At 36.5% G+C, this 22,035-nt stretch overlaps 1 protein-coding gene across 16 annotated transcripts in view; it reads left to right on the top strand.

Annotated features, from left to right (window-relative positions):
• LOC117415248 (membrane-associated guanylate kinase, WW and PDZ domain-containing protein 2) overlaps window positions 1–22,035 on the top strand; it is a 302,693-nt gene that overhangs the window by 173,406 nt on the left and 107,252 nt on the right. For all 16 annotated transcript variants that reach the window (XR_009329170.1, XR_009329171.1, XM_059027156.1 and 13 more), the window contains one exon: window positions 4,562–4,681. Coding sequence is in view for 14 of the 16 variants with exons in the window: in XM_059027156.1 (XP_058883139.1) it covers window positions 4,562–4,681 (120 nt within the window). In the remaining 2 variants the exon portion in view is untranslated. The remainder of the gene's footprint in view (window positions 1–4,561; window positions 4,682–22,035) is intronic.

Raw genomic sequence — 22,035 nt, 5'->3', positions numbered from 1 at the left:
AACTAATTTAACACAACGTTATGCTTTAGGGCTCTTAATTCAAGCGGATTGCAGCCAATAGATGATAACACCTACATCCATGATTTATTCTGCAACTCGTGCTGTAATATATGGTATAAAGCAGTCACTTTTTTACACAATAAACCCTTAATGATATATTTTAGTAGTATACCTATAGTACCTACAAAAGGCTAGATTTACCTCATTGAGTCTGTATGTACAATGTGTGCAGCTTTGGTATCACATATAATATATCTGTTAAAATACATTATATTTAATATTATTGCATTTTAAATATGTTTAGTTTACAGCTGGTGCTTAAAGACAGATCTTCACCAACATGTTTCCTGGAAGTACATCTGCCCCATGAAGGGGGAGAAATTCAGTGGTGCACAACCTCAAAATCCATACTAGTCTAGGTCCTAAATTAGTTAATTGAACTTGCTAAGGGTCAGGTCAAGGTTATAATGATATGTTATTCATCAAGGTTAGATATCCACAGCTGGCAGAAAACAGGATGCTCAGTAGAAGGGACATTTGAAAGTTTAGTTTTTTATGTTTTCTTTTCCTTTAGATTAGTTAATTGGACAAAGTGGTTTCATAGGTGGGTTGCATGCAGTATGGAGATACTTAGATATTGCTAAATATATATTCAGGCTAAAAATTATACACGGTCACAATGATGTGTAACTTGAGCTTTGCAGAGGGAATTTATTTGCAGTAATAAATCATGGCTGTCTGATCAGGCACTGCTAGGTTTAAAAATGCATTTCATTCAACAGCCTTATTTACTAGAACACAGCATTGTGGATTCTGTAACAAGTGATTCTGTATGTGATGTTTATACCTCAAACATGGTTACCAACAGTGTTAGCAAAATACATCATCCCAGCCTCAAGTAAAGTTCTATTTAGTTGTTCATTCTTTCTTAACACAAATTAAATCACAGATTTAATTTGCTACAGACTTTTTTGCTATACAATGAAAATATTAAAAATACTGCTCAACCCTTTGGTCAGCTCTCTCAGAACCAGAAATGTGATATTTGTTCCAAATTTGTGAATGATGTATGATGCAAATCAGGATTGTTTTATATTCCAGTAAAAGGTTGAGTGGGTTGTGGGAGGGGGTGGGAGGCTGTGACACTAATGCTTTTGACAAGGGCCGATCTTGTAAAAAGTGGCACTTCCTTTGAAAACTGCAATCCCTTTGGCTCCATGGCAAATACTGTAGGATACATATTGAGGGGATGAAATAAAACTGTCCTGGGGCGTAATTGTACCCCTGAGTAAAATGCATAGACCCTTGCTCTGGAGCTGCACTGAACCATGTTACAAAATGTTATATACAGAAAATGCAACTTTTGCACATAATGTGTGGAGTTTCCCCGAGGGACATACTGATCCATTGCTTCTCAAGGGCAATCAATCTTGTCTAACACTTGGATCACTTCATTTCTGAAGAATATGACTTGTACTGTTTGCACTTAGACTGGCTACAAGGTGTTTGTAGAACTGGGTAGAAATGTACATGGATCTTACTGTTCTTGGGTACCCACTCGTTTAATAGCTTTTCTTTGGCTCCTCTGTTAATTCAGAGCACTTTGAAATATTGTAGCTGAAGACTAATGTTGAGCCCAAGAGCGCTGGGTTTGAATTTTAGTCCTTTGAACATGTGTGAATTTAAACCAACTTCTAAACACACATGTCGCTACTGTTGTACATAAATACTGTATGAACATTTAATTTTGCGTCCTATAAGTCTTACACATTTTTGCACATCTAGATATTTTAACATGAAAATACAAGTATATTTATATGCCTTTACATATGAAAGTGTATGTGGAAATGAATTATAAAGAAAATTCTAAGGCTGAAATAATTACATTTTTGTGTAAAAAGGGGAACTAGAAATACTAAAATATCACTCTGGTTTGATAGGTTTAGTCTTGAATTGTTTAAGGCCTTCAATGTATTTATTATGAATAAACATTTACATACTGGATATAAAGCTCCCTCGTTGAACTTTAATGCCCAGATCTACAAAAATAAAGGGACGACTTCCTTGACAACTTCTGAATAAATTAAAAGCAAATACTTAACGTTTTACAGCATTCTTTCACTTTGACAAGTTTGCCAGCATTAATATTAAAACCCTGCACCATTACTTAATCAAGGCTTACTTCTTCTGCTTGATTTGTATGCATAGAATATTGTGAACTCTAAAAATCCTCTTTAATATGTATTACAGCATAGAAAATATTGACCTCATATTGCATTGGCTCTGTCCTGCATCCCAACATGTGTCCTATAAATATTTAATGGTTAGTGAATTAAACATTCAAAATCAGAGAGATTAGAATGTCACCTTGTGTTACTGATGCTTTTCAATATTTTTTTTAATGTAGTTGGGATGGATGTTGAATCACCCTTGAAAAAGAATGATACTAACCCAGCGTGAATATTAATATATTGGAATATCATCAGCACAGTACTGTACTTGGATGAGGGAAGAAGTACTTTAGGTAGACAGGCAAAATGAGATGACAGATGGTGAGGTAACTGTTACTATTTGATCCAAGCCTTTCTATTAATATCTAAGCCTTCCTCATACTTCTTCTATACACACTGCTACGTGATATATTTCAGCATTTCTTTTAATAATGAAAGCAAGTGATTGGGAAGAGAAGTTCATTAAACAAACAAAAAATTGAAGAAGAAATACAATGTCAAATGATATTTAATTCTGTTCAAGGATAATCAGTTGCATGGAAATGGTCTGTGCGTAGAGTATGTGAATGCAGTACAGTAGATCCAGCGTTGTGTACAGTAGCTGCATCTCCCCGTACAGAGGGGCAGTTCTGCGCTTCATGTACAAAACAGTACTCTATGAACACAATGGGCATCTTTTGCTACATACATACAGTGATCCCTACCCCTGTGTACAGTATCTGTGTCAACATGACAGCTGAATCTCTAAAGCCATTCTGTGTGGTACAACAGTGCTATGGGCCTCTCTTTAGAAGGGACTGCCAAATGTACTGAATTGTGTGGTCATTTTTATGTAGATTAACACTAGAACCGCTGCTGTTATACTAATACCTAAAACCGCCTCCTGCAGTCATTATGGCGATTACATTTTAAACAACATCAATATTAAAATGAAAGACAAACTATTGGATACAACTCAAAAGTTTTATTCAAGCTCATCATATCAAACATCTGCACAGCCCAAACGCTGTATTGAAATGAACAATTAAACATAAAAGGGTTTATTTTCGAACTTACCACATATAAAGCCCTACTTGAAAAAATGAAAAACTATAATAAAATAAACATTTCAAAAGAAGCTAATGTGTAAACAGGTATATGTACATACACAACTGTAAAAATGAAAGTAGTTTTTAGTTTAAAACGAAAGTAACATGTTTTCTCTTGCATGTGTCACTCGGTGCAGTACTGAATCCAGGTTGAGCTGCTGCAGCCTGCTGCTTTGCAGTTTTCTGATTGAAATGTTTCTGCCGAAGCACTGTGGCTAGCTTCACGATGAAACCTCTACCACTGATATTTTCCCTGGTGCATTCCTTGTACAAAACGAAGGAATTGATGGCTGTCAGGTCCAGTAGAGATAACAACAGGCTTGTATATAAAAATAAAATAGAATATTGTAGGTTATATTCAAAATAAAAACATGCTAGGTGCTTGGGATTATAACTTCCTTATTTTCGTGATCCTGCCATCAAGTTATTTAATACATGTATTTAGGAAAAGTCATAAACGGACAACCGCATGACTGTCAGACACGTAGAGTAATTTAAATTTGAAAACCTAGTGTTAATATACACTGGTGATATAAGATTTAAAAGCTCAGTAATTTACTGTTTCTGAATGCTTCACCTACTGCAATATATCTCAGTTTACCAGACACAGTCCTTATATTCTAGTTAATGGTAAGTTCTTCCCAAGAATTACAGCAATTACCGGTTTACTATTTGAGTTTTGCAAGCACAGTTTAATGGCAGCATTGAAAATGCCACAACAGAACAAGAACACTGTTTCTAAAATTGTAAATGGCATGTTTAGCCCTTTTTTAAATGGTATTTCACACAGGCTGCTTTCCACCTGTGTGACTAAGGAAACTTTTTTTTTTTTTTTTTAAGGTTTAATTGGTTTTGTTTGAATCTGGTAAAAATAATACAAAAAAAAAAAATTGAAGCCACTGAGAATTTGTTTCTGTGTGTTTTTCCTCCTCAGACCTGTATTAATTTTGAAGCAGTTCCATGCATTTCTCATGGCAGGCAGCACTGAGTTGCTAAGTAACCCTGCGTCACAGACAAGAGATACTTTTTATCAAAGAGCTTAGTTTAGTCATGCATGTCTGTTTAAAAGCAACTTCGATATTTATGATACAATAGCATTGTTTTGGACATCTCTATGTATTCTCTCTGATTTGCTATTTGTCAGATGTAAGCTGCTCTTAATTGCTTAGTGCTTAGTATGTAGTGAGTAAGGGAACTACAACAATATCATTGTTTTAAATCTTGATTTTGTTTATTTTACAGGCACCACAAGGCAACCTAAGGAGGGAGAGGTCCCAGGTGTGGACTACAATTTTGTAACTGTTGATCAGTTTATGGAATTAGAGAAAAGTGGAGTTTTGTTAGAGAGTGGGACATATGAAGGTAAGTTAACCATTTTATATTAATCATGCTACTGTATATAGCATTTTGAACCTTTTTTCTTTTTTTACAATCCATAACAGTCTGATAAACAGAAATGCACATTTAACATACAGGTCAGCACAAAGCATATTTGATTGGAAATGTGTTTGTTTTTTCCCCCTCATTTGTTTCTGTACAATTGGGTCATAAAAACTACAGAACATAAGGCTGCAACAAAAACACACATTGTCATACAATAGGGATCCCTTGTAGGAATGGACTGCCTTTTTCAGCAGTAATATCAAAATCTTAAATGAAAGACTTGCTTTTCAGTCACCACAGTGGTGGTTAGCTTTCAGTAAATGGTATGATAGCTTTCAAAGGTAGCCATCTACAGTATTTGTAGTATTATTATTATTTATTTCTTAGCAGACACCCTTATCCAGGGTGACTTACAATTGTTACAAGATATCACAGTACAAAGTATCGCATTCTAAAATATCACATTACAAGTTAGTAATACCTTTTATGCGGAAAGCGTTGAACGTTTTTGGTTTTTTTTGTCTTAATCTTAACAGATTTTATTTAACAGTTTGATTGGGCTAGATTCTAGGTTTATAAAACTTTACTTTTTAGCTTGGGGTTGACCAGCTTTGTGTTTGTAATGGATGAAGAGTCAAAATGTTTAAAAAAATAATGAATTGATTATTTTCAAGCCTTGAAAAACCGAACCTGTAATATTAAGGCCTTCCTAAGGCTCCATGGAACATTATCATGCACAAAGGCAATTGCAATAGGTAGAAGGGGGGTAGATTAAGGGAGTGTGAATATCAAAAATTCTTTTGATTTAGGTGCCCCTTTTTACCCATTGCTCTAAGTATGTAATCATGTATTGGACTTGCAATTTCATACATTTTGAAATGCAGAATCTGTGTCTGTCTGTGGCTACGTGAGCAGAATTAATCTGCAGGGGATTCAGGTCTCCAAGAAAACAAGGGACGTCTCCTTGGATTCAGATACATGTGTGCATCTTAAAATTGTATAATTTTAATTCTAATCTGCTGCATAATTGTTGGTACTGTCCCCATCCCTGCTAAACTGCCAAACGAGTGCAAGCATTACCCACACTAAAAACTGATTTGAAACATGTCATTTTAAACAATCTGAGTGTCATAAAGGGTGTTTTATCAGTAATTACATTTCTACTGCCCTAGGTGTTTACTTGCTTATAAAATCAGACACATACTGTTTTTGGTCAACCCTGGTGTACTAAGGAATGCAATTACTATATGTTCTTGAGAGTTTCTGAATCTAAGTCAGAGTGACCTACACTTTTGAAGACTACAGGCTTTGGAAGTAAAGTGGAGCCACATAAATAGTACTGACAGCTGACTGGCAGATCTATTAAAGGCTGGAATTTGGAACCACTTGCTAGATTTTGATTAAACATGGCTGGGCATTTGTTGTTATACTACACACTTTGGTTAAAGTCGCAGGGACTAGTTCTTTACTGATACCAGCCAACACCTGTAATGTGTTGTTTATATCCTTGGTGGGACTAATAATATTATTGTTAAAGCAGTACAGCATTTGGAAAAGACATCTATTATATTGTGACAGAGACAGAATGATTCTTGGTGATAAATCTCCCTCCCGACCTGTGAGGGCGCTGTGTAAAGGGAACAGTGTCCTGGACTGGATGGTCTGACAATTCATTCCCAGGGTTAGGTGGAAGTCGGCCATCTAGAAAGGGGGCAGGCTACGGTACACTAAGTCAGGAAAACCCGGAAGGGAAACGATGTGGCAGCCGCGGATTGGAGGAGCGGTTGCAATCGTTAACCAAGGGGGCGTGATTGACGACACATAAGGGGACGTAGCAAGGTGATCTGTTCCTTTGTATGGTTAAAGCTGAACCGGAAGGAGAACGTAATTGTTATCGTGAGTGTTTTGTTTGTTTTGTCTTGTCTAAAATCTACTTGTTTGTTGTTATTAGATGACTAACACGATCCGGAACTGTCGCTACAGGCCAGCACAAAACCCGGACAACACTGCACTTGTTCACGATAAATTGTATTTTCACCATGAGCACTACAGCACTCACTTTGGACTTGTGACCGTGTTTGTGTTAACTGTGTGTGTTTAAATACCGTTTTTATTGTTTCAGGACTGAACCCGTGGATTTAACTGAGCAATACACATCGCTGTGTATTGCCTGTTCTCATTATTCGTTACTGTTGTCATCAGACTTTGGATTATAAATAAACCACCATTTCACCAGTACTTTGTTGTTTGTCATTGTCTTGAGGACTGCATCACCTGTGCACAGGAAAACCACGTTGCCACATGTATCCACATTCATTTTCCCCAAAACAACTAAACTTGTTTATGCCTCATTTAGTACTGGTTTCAGATGGTTGTGTGATGGTGTGAGTCACTATTGAGTGATATTCATACCTGCATCTCAGCACATTAGGAAAAGTGCTTTCAATCAGTGATTTTCCCCTACTAGGCCATTCATCCAATTTTCCTGTCATTTTTTTAAAATAAATTTGCAGATGGTCAATTTAATGGTTGGTTGCTGAAGCGATGCTGTTAGATTTTCTTTCTTGTTTTGCTTTGCATTGTGGGATTTAAGTTTGTACTTCTTTCTTGGTGATAACCGAACATAGTGTTTCCTTTCCCAGATTTATGTTAATATTGAAAATAATTGATCAATTACATTACTAACTCAAATTATAATCTTACTTACAGAGGAAGAAGATCTTTTTTTATTATAAGAATAGATCCTTACAATTAAATACCAGATTTTCATGGATGAAACTGACCTTTTCGTGCCACATTTTGTTTAATAGTTGATCATTAAAAATTAGAGCTGTCAAGTGATCGATCTGTTAATCTGTGATAATCTATTAATTTTGGTTTTAATCGCATATTTAATTGAAACAATTACTGCATCCATCTCATTTAAGTTTGTTTTATTACTGATGCTATTATTATTATTATTATTATTATTATTATTATTATTATTATTATCTAAAAAAACAACTCAGCATACCTGTTTTCCTGCTTCTGGATTCTCTTTATAGTTTTATATTTATTTACAATCCAGCATTGTTGTTATATGTTCTGAACCAACTGCTAAATCACAATTGAGTCAGTTTATTACTTGCCTTACTGCATTTACAATGATCAGTTTCCTTTACTCATAAACCAATTTAAATAATAATAATAATAATAATAATAATAATAATACTTTTAAATTAGTTTTTATTAATAACTTGAAATTGCCTAAATAAAACAAAACATTACGGAGTAACAATTATGTCCTCCATAATTGTAAATAATATTTTTTTTTAAATAAATGTGGTTATTGAACTAAAACAAGGTTATACGTATAGTATCGTACTTGGCTTGATTCATGGCTTTACAGCGATCCTGAATTTCTAAAAGAGTACTCTGTCGAAACTGACAGGTTTCATTTGTTGTTGTCTGTAACAGAAAAACTACTTGTGTATTTTGAGAAATGAAAGCATGTTTAGCATGCAGCTGGTAGAGCAAACTAGATGCTCTTCTGTGATAGTGGAACTCACTTTGACAGTAGATACAAGTAACCCTCTTTCTAGCCAATGAACTATCAGAAAGTTTTAAAAAAAATAAACGTCCCATCCACAAGTCCTTCCGTTTGAGTGCTTTGCTACATAACGCGGTTCCGTGACTAATTTTATATTCAAACGGCATTCAATCTTGGCATGCACTAAAATGGTGCCGCAGGAAATGAATTACGGTATGCTAACAGAGACAAGACAGGAGTGCGACTAACATGCGTTCAAAACATAAATCTTCCAAAAAATTAACACGTTAACTGCGATTAAATGACAGCCCTATAAAAAAATATATATTTTGATTCCACCTTGGCTCAACTACTTGTAGTAAAGGCACAGCCAAGTCAAGTGCAGAGTGAGTCATTCAATAAGGAGTTAGTTGGTAACACAGCAATATTTTATCACATATTAAAAGTAAGGGTTTTAATCTTGACATTTTCTGCTGGTCAATTAATCATCCGATCTACGATCGGTTTAATTGATTAATTACACCTGTTTGCTAGTGATATAAAACTGTATTGAAAAACAATTGCATGTGTCTCAGATGATGAATAGTGATGGGGAAGTGATGTCACACACACACAGGTATTTTCTGGTTTAACCAACAAGGGTTCAATACGGTGATCAAAGTGTATAATACAGTTCAACAACAATTGTGACGAAAGTACAATTCCGATGGTAGTGCTCCGTGTTCCACTGTGATGTGCTGTGCAGGTTCGTAGCATGGTGGCAAAGGTTCAGCACGTCCTGTGGAGAGTGTATTGTTCCCCTTATGCACTGCCTTCTCTGGTTGGGAGGGAGATTTACAGTTCAGATTCATTCTCTCCCTGACACAACATGTAATACAAAGTATTAACAAAATGCTATTTACTGCAAATGTTTCATAATGCCAGCTATCTTTATTATACATATATTTTCTTACATGTAATTTGACAGTTTGAAAATATTTGCGACTAAGATGATTCGATAAACATGTAGTACTGCCGTGAAAGGAAATCACTGATGAGCAAATGTTGCAAGTTGCAGTCTTGTTTTTTATTCATTCAGAGATAATGTGAAATATTGGGTGTACTTGTAACCTTGTATGTTCTTCGGGGGGCAGGAGCGAGGGCTCACCCCCCTCCTTCCGTCCTGTCAATGATATTTTATATACCTCTATTTAAACCCCGCACTTGCTCTCTGTCATGCATTTTTGTTTTCCACCATCCTCCACTCGCTATTCCTCTATTTATGCTGCCTCACTCTGGGGGTAAGTGAAGTTCACTTCCCAACCTTTGAAGCCCAGCGGTGCTGGCTTCTTCCTCCTCCAGGAAGGTTCTCCGTGAGACAAGGGGGACCCCCGGCCAAATCTACCTAACTCTGTCCTCTTCCCAGGTTCCCCTTGGGGGAAGTATCGGTTGCTTCCTAGCCTTGGAGACTGATCGGTTCAGTCTCACCTTCACAGGGCGACTCACAAAGCACTTCTCTCTTATTATCAAATTCCTCCACGCAGCCATTCCTCCTGTCCCGTGAACTTCCAGTTGCCCTTTTGTCAGTCTTTTGAAGTATTTCAAAGTTATTCTATATACCAAGATACTCAACTGCTGATTTTCTATGGGGACTTCACTCTCCATGCAAAGGGTTGTGGAATATAGAGAGAGCTCTGAGTTTTTCGATTGAGAGTCAATGGAGCTGTGTCAGATTGAGCTGCTTTAAGCTGATTTAGTTTAAAAATGTTTAAAAATAGTCTTGTGAAGTCTGGTTTACTCTTGCCCAGGGTGTCTTGACGAAAAACATAAACTGTGTTAATGATGACATACCGTAATTGATATCTTTTTTTTTCTGAACGCAGTACCAGAGATAAAATAGAGACTGCATAATTATACCTTGCACACCGCCTGACGGAAGTAAAGGCGGAGTTAAGTATCTTGGTAATATAGAATACCTTTAGAAGTACCCTCCACCATTTTTCAAGATTTCTGTGCACCATTTTTTGATACCGCACTCAGGTATACGATAATAGTTAGTGTATCTAATTTGTAAATTACTTGTTGTGTAATTTAAACACATACATGTTATTGTGTGTAGTTGTGATTAAATGTAAATGTAATCACTGTGTTACATGTTGTGTGGTTTAAAACCTTATTGAAAAAACAAAGAATATATAATGCAGTTGGCTGTTATATTGTAGCTTCTGAGCTGCCAAGTAAACACAATATTGCAGGGAAATATTTAATTTAGGTTTCTGACAAGTAAGCTCAGTCTGCTATTTTTTTAAGTTAATAATTAAAGGCCCTTTGAATTGCACCACATTTCAGGGTGAGTAATAACATGGACATGAACGATAACACTGTAGTAGGGAATGATTACTTCTAAATTTTGGGATATTTTACCCATATAATATTCACACAACAAATCTGATGTCAATGCATGGTTAATTGACCTTAAAATAAATGTATGTGACATTTGCTCATATTTTCTGTCAACGAAATCTAGATAATTATTATTAAGTGCTTTCATTTTGATTAGTCGTTGCCAATTATTTTTATTATTTTCTCCCCAATTTAGAAATGGCCAATTATTTTTTGGCTCAGCTCACAGCTACCACCCCTGCGATGACTCGGGAGGGCGAAGACGATCACATGCTGTCCTCCGAAGCGTGTGCCGTCAGCCGACCGCTTTTTTTTTCACTGCCAACTCACCATGCAGCCACCCAAGAGCTACAGCGTCGGAGGACAATGCAGCTCTTGGGCAGCTTGCAGGCAAGCCCGCAGGCGCCCAGCCAGACTACAGGAGTCGCTGGTGCGCGGTGAGCCAAGGACACCCTGGCTGATCTACCCCTCCCCCCGGGCGGCGCTCGGCCAATTGAGCGCCGCCCCCTGGAAGCTCCCGTCCTCGGTCGGCAAAGGAATAGCCTGGACTCGAACTTGTGACGTTCAGACTATAGAGCGCATCCTGCACTCCACGTGGGTAATGGTTTATCTAAAACAGGAGACACTGGATAAATAGATAATGTATCTAACTTTTAAAGAGAGCAATACACCTCTCAGTGGAGGTATGTATATATCACAGCTTTTCTGAAAAGTGTAATTTTTATAATTTTTATAGTGTAATGATTTTAAAGCTTTTTACAAACCTGTATTACTCCTGTACTCTGTATGAGGAGCTATAAATTGACTAACCTTCATCTATTATTTACAAAGCAGAGTAACGGAATTGCTAAGAGCAATGAAGATTTTAGGATTTTAGAAATTGTTGTAAAATGTTAAAGGTCATTACAGTATGCAACCTCCTCTCAGTACTCTAATATAAGCTGTTTGTGTTCATAGTGAGGTGCAACTTACCAGCATAAATATCTCATGAAAAGATGAAGCACACTGCTACGAAAATTATATTAGTACATAAGCTTTACCATATACTCTGATTATCAAGACAGAAACTCCCATGGGTTCAGAACAGTCTGGATGAAGGCAGGTCAGCCCAGCAAAGTGAATTCTCTCAGAATTTATAGACCCCTGAAAAGTTACAAGTTAAATTTGGATCTGTTTTTAGGCTAGAACGTATACAGGTATGGAGGTACTTGTAGGTTACATAAATTCAAACTGATAATTACAACCAATTTTACTACAGTGCATTTATCATTTCTTTGTTTCCATCAGAGAAACATTTGCATGTTAAAAATACAACCTTTTTTCTTTCTTTTCTTCCCTTTTTAACAAAAACAAAGACCCAGGGGGATAACTCTGAGGGGTAGATGTACTAAAGTGTTGTGCCTGTCGCAATAGCCGCAATCCAGTTGCAAACGAGTCTGAAGTCTAGGGTGAAATGTACTAAACAAGCGCAATGCTGTTAGCAACTTTTTAGGGAATGCTTTGCGGCAGCAGTTTTTCTTTGGGGTTCAGCCTTCTATGAATATGTAATTATGGGTGTTCCTGCATAAATTCACAAAAATGAGCTTCTAACAACCAAACGAGCAAGATGGGCCGAATGGCCTCCTCTCGTTTGTAAACTTTCTTATGTTCTTATGTTCTTCTTATGATGCTAGAGATCTCGCTAAGAGGACTCAAAGGATATTAGAATTAGTATATTGCGGCTCTCTTCATTAACATATATTCTCTTAGTATACACAACAAAATGTATAATTTGTGAATTGTCGCAACGACAATGCAACTTGTAGTATGTTTCCACTGTGACTGGCTCATCTTAGAACATCTCCTAATGAGGTTCAGTCTGCTTTACAAGGTAGATATTAAAATAAGTTCTCAAGCACATCCCTCCCTTGATATGCATCTATTTCCATGTCAAAATTAAAATAGAATCAGAAATCAGGGGCTCCCGAGTGGCTTATCCAGTAAAAGCACTCGCTAGAGTGCAGGATGCGCTCTATAGCCTGGACGTCGCCGGTTCGAGTCCAGGCTATTCCACAGCCGACCATGGATGTGAGCTCCAGGGGGCGGCGCTCAATTGGCCGATCGTCGTCCGGGGGGAGGGAGGGTTAGGTCGGCCAGGGTGTTCTCAGTGTTCTGCCCAGAGCTGCGTTGTCCTCCGACGCTGTAGCTCTGAGGCGGCTGCACGGTGAGTTCGCAGTGTGTAAAGAAGCGGACGGCTGCTGGCACACGCTTCGGAGGACAGCGTGTGTTCATCTTCGCCCCTCCCGAGTCAGCGCAGAGGTGGTAGCGGTGAGCTGAGCCTAAAAAATAATTGGACATTTCAAATTGGGGAGAAAATAATAAAAAAAACTAATTGGCAACGACTAAATTTAAAAAAAAAAAAAAAAAAAGAAATCAAAGTCATTCTTGCAACAAAAAGTTTTGACTCTGAAGGAGAAATCAACAATAAGATATAGCCCACAGCAACCAGATAAATATACTGTCATGTTTTTCACACACTTTTGAGGAATTGCTCTTGTACTTCAGCAGTTTCCATTTTTCACGTCCTTCACAATAACTTGACTGATGGGAATCGCACACTTGAGAGATGAAGTGGGACGCAATTGTGAAATTGACTTCATGGCCATTCTAAACATTTCAGAATTCACTTAACCATGACTGCCTTTACTCTGCTGTGCGTCTATTCTTCATTATAAAGCACTTTTAAAGAGTAAATAGCGCGGTGTCGAAAAATATAGCTTTACGTGTCCCCAGGTGTTGCTACAACTGTTTAAATAACGTACCTGTGATATTTCTTTTCATTGTTAACATCCTGACAACTTTTTACACTTAAAACTTTAAAGTCTATTTCAAAGCTTTTTTTTCTAAATGGCCACTCTAGTGCACTGGGGTTTGAGATCTGTCCTGTAAATCACTGCAGGAAGAGCGATTAAAAAAAAAAAAAAAAAAACATAACAAGTGCTCTGGCTTATCTGTTCCTTACCACATCATAGATCATTATTGCTGTGTTACTTGTTTGACAATATAGGCAATAATCCTTACACTATCAGTGCAATAGAGTGGACATTTTGAAATTATAAGTGTAAAACATTACAGGTATATTATTGTAGCAACATGTGGGGATGTGTAATGCTATATTTTTCTGAACCCAGCAACATTACTGGATTTAAGGATGTAATACCCGGGCCCATCTAACTCTGCTACTTCTTTCTGTTTGTTTTAGCGAAGTAGAACCTCACATAATCTGACCAACATTACTCCCTTCAGATTTCAAACTTGACCTGATATTCCAGTTTAAGAAAATCTGAACTGACCACAAGCTAAGTAAGAAGGTGAAAATATGTTGTTTTCATTAGTCCAGATATGGCAGTAGATATCAACTCCTCATTAGTCAAGTTTTGATCATTACATGGGATGGACCGTGGTTTCCAAAAGATTGTGAACAACTGGATTGTTCACATCCTTATAGTTTCCCAGCAGGGCCGTTTCTCTTACAGGTGGTCTGAGAGTTATAGTACTGTATAATGGAAGGGATGTCACCTTGAGAGCTAAAGGCGTTTTTCTTGATCTCTGTCAGGATTTGCATAAAACTAAAGATGAGGAAAAAGAGTGATTGACTTCATTTTATAGTCAGGTCTTAAGAGATTCAATTTACCAGTTTGCATTGGATTATGCAGAGGTGTGCTAGGGCTATGAAAAAAGAGCTATGTATATATAACCTGTGACATTCAACAATGAATTGCTGTGGATAATAATTTGAGAAGTCAAGAACAATTTCCAGACTAATGTTACAGAAACTGCAAAGATCTGAAAATGCCAGGTGGATTTAGTCAGTGGCAGCCCTGCTTATCCAATTGGGACACACAATTGGGATATTTATGTCACACTTACATTTCAATGCCATGGTATTAATGTCTAACTATCTACTATTCCTTTCTATTTAAACCTTTAGGTGTCATGGTATTGAGTATTATTTTTCTTTATTCTTCTGTATTGTGTATTTATATAATTTTATTCTAAAACTACAAATTGTAGGTCATTCGTGTTATGTATTTTTTATTTTTTTTTTAAGTGCTGAATTATTGGTTAATTTACTTGTATTTCTTATATTTGTTTAAGTTTGAAAGTTGCATTGTGCAGTAGTTCATTTAAACTAGTTTGTTTATTTTTTTATCTCCGTACTTGTCCGTTATGCATTGGCCCCTAAAAGAGGTAAATTTCGTGGTGACCCCTCAATTTCCCGATTTCCGAGAAATCGCGATTTAGGTAGATCCTAAATTATAACATATCACGGCAGGGTGGAGAGACTTGTGTCATGTAAGAAATAACCCACAACAGAGTGTGCGGTAAGACAACGCCCTGGGTGCGTTATGAGGTACAAGGCCGGAAGGTTGAGTGCCTTCAACCACCCAGGAAGTGGGTGGTTGAAGGCATTGTTTGTTGGGTGATTTAAATGCTGTGTCAGTTGTATGTTGACATGTTTACCTACAGAAACACTGTTTAGATAATTGTTACTATTAAGGTGTAGTAATATTAATAGATCAGGTAAGTTGGTCTATGATGTCATAGCTGTGCGTTAAGACAATTCTTACCGCACGGTCATGTGATTTTGTTAAGCCAATCTTATCACTTAATTTATCCAAGCCATTTTATAACACCTGTTAATACAGACTAGGTTTCATGTTTCAATATATGTAAACCCAAAGGGATTTGATACCAGGTTGGTTCTTCAAACGTTAATGAGGCCAAAGCCCAAATGTTTAAATAAGATAAGTTGGTTTACTTTCTGGAAGACATTTAATTTTTTATATATATATATATATATACCTTTTTGAAATATAAATGGCTTATTAATGGACTTCTGCTGGCAACATCCATACTTGAAACTAATCATAAGTGGCATGAAAGCTGCCTTCAACAAGAAAAACAGATCATGCATGCATTGTAAATAAGTCATAAATAGTGGAGAAATAAAGTGGTAAAAAGGCAAAGGAGGACAATTACATAGTTAAATTTGGCATAAATACACTGCATGGCGAAGTTGACTGCCAAAAAACAGCAATTAAAGTGTGCAGATCATCTTGTCAGCCAGTCCAAAAGCTGACTATGCAGGGAACAAAATATAAATGCTTATTTAATACGTTATAACATAAAAACAAGGTACCATGGTATTATAACCATAATATGAAGTTCCCATCTTTATAATTACATTGTATACAAAATACGATTTACTGGTTAATATTTTTATGTTGCTCACCACAAAAGAAACTGTGAGACATAAAGAAACAAACAGGCTATTAAAACTGTGAAAATGTACTGTAAAAACAGCAAGTACGGGTGCAGCAAAAACACCCTGGTTTGTTTAAAGAGCATGTTACGGATGATATATTCCTTCATTAGTGCAGTTGTTGTAAAGCACAGCTTTTACATTATCTTGTTGTTTGACTCAATAATTGGCACAATCGCCTCTGACGCACAGGGTCACAGGATTTTATCCCACAACAGTTTACAGGATGTATTCCCTCTGAACAACTTGCATGATTTTATTGTAAAATTAAACCTGTTTTAATATTAAGGGTCCTTTGTGTATCAAGGTCTGAAATCCAATTCAAAGTCTCTTGTGTATTTTTGTATTTAAAAACCCAGGGAGGGTTGTTTTAATTAAGTACACGGTGGAAGTAGTTACAGTAGTTACTGATACTAGGTCCACTGTTCTGATTTTGTTTAGATGAGGCAAGTAAATCCCAGTTTCATATCTGCTTTGTTATTTAAATATTATTATTATTTGTTTATTTAGCAGACGCCTTTATCCAAGGCGACTTAGAGACTAGGGTGTGTGAACTATGCATCAGCTGCAGAGTCACTTACAAATACGTCTCACCTGAAAGACGGAGCACAAGGAGGTTAAGTGACTTGCTCAGGGTCACACAACGAGTCAGTGGCTGAGGTGGGATTTGAACCGGGGACCTCCTGGTTATAAGCCCTTTTCTTTAACCACTGGACCACACAGCCCCCTCAGTGCACTTGTGAAACTCTTGTAGTAAGAGTGAAAGCTTGACTTGGTCACTCCTAGGGTATTGTCTGCAGTCCAAGAGGCAAAACAAAAGAGAGCTTGAGCACACTGCTTCACTAGTATTAGCAATACAAGTACATATCTATAGACTGACTGTCAATGGGCTTAATAGAACAATATGCTCAGAATATAAAAAATGTAAGTGTGACATACAGACGGAGTCTAATTCTCAATGTATAGTAATTATCACAACTAGTTAAACTGTTCTCTAGACATATTTAAAAAAGAAAGTGTTATATACAGTATGTACTACAGACAGGTTGTAAAAACAGACACAGGCCTTGTAGCAGATGAATAACTTGTGCTAAAGAATGTCTTAATTACAATTGGGTAAGCATTTCTCTAGATGTATGCAAAGTCTCTAAAGTGTGACATATAGTACATATACACACCTCCACTATAGCCCTAGCTGGGACAACGAGTAAGCTGCATATCGCATTATGCTGCAGGTATTCAAGTAGAAGCCACCTATATGTCAGAAAATGAAGTACTGTATTGTATGTTTTGAGAATTCCATATCATATAATTTCAACATGTTTTATTTTTGGTTTTTAATTACAAAAACAATTTATTGTTTTAACAGTTGTTAGATATTTAGAATGGTCTGGGATGCATTCTGCAATATACACTGCATTCATTTTGCTCTCAGATAAGTCACAGTTTGGCAATTCACAGTATCGGTAATCTCCAGATATCTCTTTTTCTTTTTCAAAGTGTTTTTTTTTGTTCTATTCTTGCTTTTATTAGTAAGTTGACACAAAATGTTGATAGATTCCAAAACTCTACCTTAGTCCATCAATCACCTTAAGCCACCACCCTTAAATGTCACAATACTTGCAGTAATTTGGGGGGTTTACATTTTTAATATTTTGAACAAAAATCAAAAGCACATTTCATTTACAGCGATTTAAACTTTCTGCGCCTTCAAAAACAAAGTCCAACAGATAGTATAAACGTGAAGTGGCAACAGGAATCACTATAATGCCAAATTCATGCCAATGTCTTTATTAGAGGAAGTACAGGCAAAAAAACATTGCAAAAAAATAGTGCTGCATGCCAACGTTTTGATCAAAATTGTGACCATCCTCAGTCCTAGCAAATCAAGAGCACCTGTGTATTTAAGGTTTACATTTGATTGGCAGGTTGTTCAAACCCTAATGTCAGGTGTTTAATTGAATCAAGCCATCATGTACAAGGACCAGTAATTACATACTTGTATAGATAGACATCGAAAAGTTAGAATTCAAAGTAAGGATGGCATTATAGAAAATGAGATTAAGTATCTTGAATCCTAACATCAATTTAGACATCACGTCATCATATCAGAAATGTAGTAAGCACAGAAATATCAATCCATATATCTGAAAAATAATCAATGAAATCAGTTTATATATAATTTTATTTTACATTTTATAGAAAACATGATCATCCTAATTCTTCATTAATTCCTTCAGGTTGCACTGTTTTAAGATAGAAAATCCATTTCGATTCACATTGAAATAGTTTATGGTCAAGTTTACCACCTCTTCTAGCTTGAGAGAATCTTTGTACACCACAGAGTTTAAAATCTGAAATAGTATGTTTTGCATCTGTAATATGTCTAGCTAAGGGCGAATGAGCATCTTTTCTACAAGTAGCGCTTTTAAGCTCATTAAGGTGCAGTTGTAATTGTCTTTTTTAGCTTTGCAACATATTGTAAGTTACAAGAGCAAGAGATCAAGTAGATAACACGATCAGAAACACAGGTAGTGGTTTATAAAATTTGATACTTTTTTTTTTGTTGCATGACTTCTAAATGTATATGTTTTAATCTAAAAAAAAATTGACTAGAGGGAAGTCCCCTTTTCAGGGGTACAAAATGGAAGCTAGAGCCATGCAAGATGCTATTTTTATCAGTCGGTTTTGTATATAAAGTGGTATACAAAGATCCTTCATCAAGACCTACATGTATCAAGAAAGTTAACTTTACAAGTATCACATTCCAAATTCAATTTACTAGAGGTAATTCAATCATTCAGATAATCCACAAATGCGTTACATTCTATATGGGTTCCAGACAAGATTAAAAAGATGTCATCAATATATTGTTTCCACATTATGATATGGTTAGAAAAAGGATTCTGTCTATATATGTTATATTCTAGAAATCCCATAAAAAGATTACCATAGTCTGGGGGAAAATGAAGCACCCATAGCTGTACCCTGTATTTGCAGAAAAAACGAATTCTCATATAGGAAATATTTTTGAGTAAGAACCATTTGTGCCATATCAAGTAAAAAGGCAGTTTGGTTTCTGTCTGTCCAAATAAAATCTTAAATCATTTAAACCATCGGTGTGTGGAATGTGGGTACACAAACTAACAACATCGAGGGTAGCTAAGATAACATTTGGATTCTGTAACTTCATTTTCGACAACTGACTGATAGTCACCAGTATCCCAATGACGTTTGTGGAGTAATTTGGTCATGGACAACAACAGCTGTTATTGGCATGTGTCAAAGATTTTGGCAAAGCTTGTATAATACTATATAATGGTCTGAATATATGATGCTGTTAGTCTTTACTTTTCTTCTTTATTTTAATTAACGTACATTTAAAAGTATGAATTGTGACGTATGAATACTGTTAGCAGTAGCAGGCAATCTGAAACCTTTAGTGTCATGGAACAGCTAGATCACTTTGAGCTAATCCTGTCTAAAGTAAGCCGGAAACTGGTGCTTTCCCTATTTATTTATTTTTCAGCAAGCAGTAAGCTTTGTTGTAATGTTTTAATCAAACCATGTATAGTTGCAATGGCTAAAAGCACTGTTTTATAGTTTATAAAGTTAGAGGAAGCTTCTAATGTGTTGGTTGAAGAATGGAGTTCACTGAATTGTTTTAAAGATAACTGGCTACATTAAATCCCCATGGGAGAACTGCCTGTATAATAATGTGCACAAATGATTAAACACATACCTGTGCCAGATAGCCAGATCTGTTGGGATTGTTTATTCCTGGTATTAAAAATGCTCAGCACTGTATTGTCCTCTTGCACACATATTCTCTTTTAGGAAGGTAATCATTCCCCTATGTCTGTATTAAAATTGCTTTGGGGATCTCTGCACAGTTTTAGCCAGCATTTACATTTAGGTTATTTACAGTTACTCCGGTTCCTCAAGAAAATAAATCAACAGTATAAAATAAAAAGCAAACTTGCTTGTTCCCTGGGCAATTTAGCACGCTTCATTGTCTAATCATGACAAATAAGAGGAAAAAGGAAATATAAAAAGACTGCAGGCCCCTGGATTTGTTCACCATTCAAAAGGCAGAATCAGGAAGGACTACACCAGAAATGATCATTTGTTTTTCAGCATTTCATTTTATTTTATTGTATTTTATTTTTACAGAGAAGAATAAAATCATAACTATTTGAAGTCAGTAGCTATTATGGTTGCCAGGAAGTAAATATAATATTTATTGATAGGGGGTTGTGGGTAGTCTACTGACAGACAGGGAGAGACACAATCACCGACGTTGAAGATGCCACACAGGAGCTCAAGATTTATTTCTAATACAATGGCCAGCAATGATATCGCTGCCCTAAACTAATCCCTACCCCAAGTGGCAAATAAAACCGAGACCCCCGTTCCACACAGGGTGGTCAGAGGTTTGGGATCTTTTGTTTGGTTGACAGGTTCGTTATCTGGGTAGCATGGATGGTTCTGGTCCTTGGTGCATTAGCAGCCCTGAGGTGTGTCCATCAAGGAACCACAGCGATCCACTCCTCGGCTGTGATTCCCTGTAAACAAACTCAGCTGGCAGTGCAACACAGGTCATTAACTGCCAGGAACCAAGCACTGAATTACAGTTAAAAGTCCTGTGTGAAACGAAACATATGTTTAGTACATTAGCGTAATGCGATTTCCTCATTTTAAAAGATAGATTGACGTTTCTGGTTTATCAGTTTGAGTAACAAACTGTTTCTCTGAGCTGTCAATCTACAGTAAGTTATGGCTCACTGTAATATACGTTCTCTGAGGAGCTAGATTAACTAGAGTTATCTGTCTGGCTGGCTAATGGGTTCATTTATTCCATTATTTTCAAGTTTCTCATCCCCCATGCTTTTCTGGCAGGCTTTCAGGATAATAGAGTAAAGACATGTTGTACATTTCTGAAATTGTAAATGTATGGCTAGTGCATTCACAAAAAAAACAGGCTTACACATTTATTCCACCAAAAAAATGCAACCAAGAACTTCACAGTGCATTTTACTTGTGAATTCCAGATTTAAATTGCGATATATTTAATCGAGTCACAGGGCAACCAAACACCCCCACATGGCGAACTTGTAACTGATCCACTCATCATAGCCTCTTACACCTTTTGGACCTAAAGAGATACAGGAACATCAACCCACAGTAAGCATGTCACTTGTTTATAAAAAGCTAGATTTGAATCTCCCCAGAAGGGATAAACATGCTGCTGCCCATTCCTAATGATTATCATTCTTTTCATTTGTATTTCTCATGTCCTTTCCAAAGCAGAGCAGTAAATCCATTAACATGAGCATGCTGAGCAACAACTTTAACAAGGAGAGGTAATCAAAAACAATGACCGGGGGCAAAGGAATGGGGACATTTTTCTTCGGAAATTAGTCCTGTCGGATTATTCTTTTTAATCAAATATAAAAAATAACACAATGGTGGATGTGTATACATCTAACATTGTGGATTTCATTTTTGTCTCCCCATCTATTAATTTAAAAAATGCACTGTTATCACAATCATACTCAGATTTTGAAGTAGAATACATGCTTTTCACGCACTTACGTGGGCTTGACCATGATATGCATGTCAGATGAGATTTAAGGTGACTGGGGGGAACTATCACAAGTGGTTTACTGCAGTTTTCAGCAGCTTTTTTTGCTAACCTGGATAATGACTGCTGGATCTTTAATGGGTCTGAATCATGCACTAAAATCAATCCACACTTCCTTTCATGTAGCAGTTCTATAAATCTCTTCTACGTTTACCTTAGGTAAAACATGACTGACTTATAAACCCAGTGTGTTTCATTCCATTAATGACTTCATATGAAATGCAATTTGTATAGATAAATATTGAGTATACACTATGGTTTGTTATTTATCCCCATCAGGGAGGTGAGAACCCATAACATATGGTGGAAAGAGTTATGAATGGCAAGCACCCTATTTTACATGCAAAGAGAATGCGTGGACCTTATTAATCCAAGTGTTCAATGTCGTGGCTGAGAGAAGGTGCTCATTAGTAATGTATGTTTTTGGCAGCTGCTACCTGTCTTTTGATAGAGATGAGCCTTCTTTCACCTAA

This window comes from Acipenser ruthenus, chromosome 7 (assembly GCF_902713425.1).
Source record: "Acipenser ruthenus chromosome 7, fAciRut3.2 maternal haplotype, whole genome shotgun sequence".
NCBI lineage: Eukaryota > Metazoa > Chordata > Actinopteri > Acipenseriformes > Acipenseridae > Acipenser > Acipenser ruthenus.
This window is presented reverse-complemented; position numbering and strand designations above follow the sequence as displayed.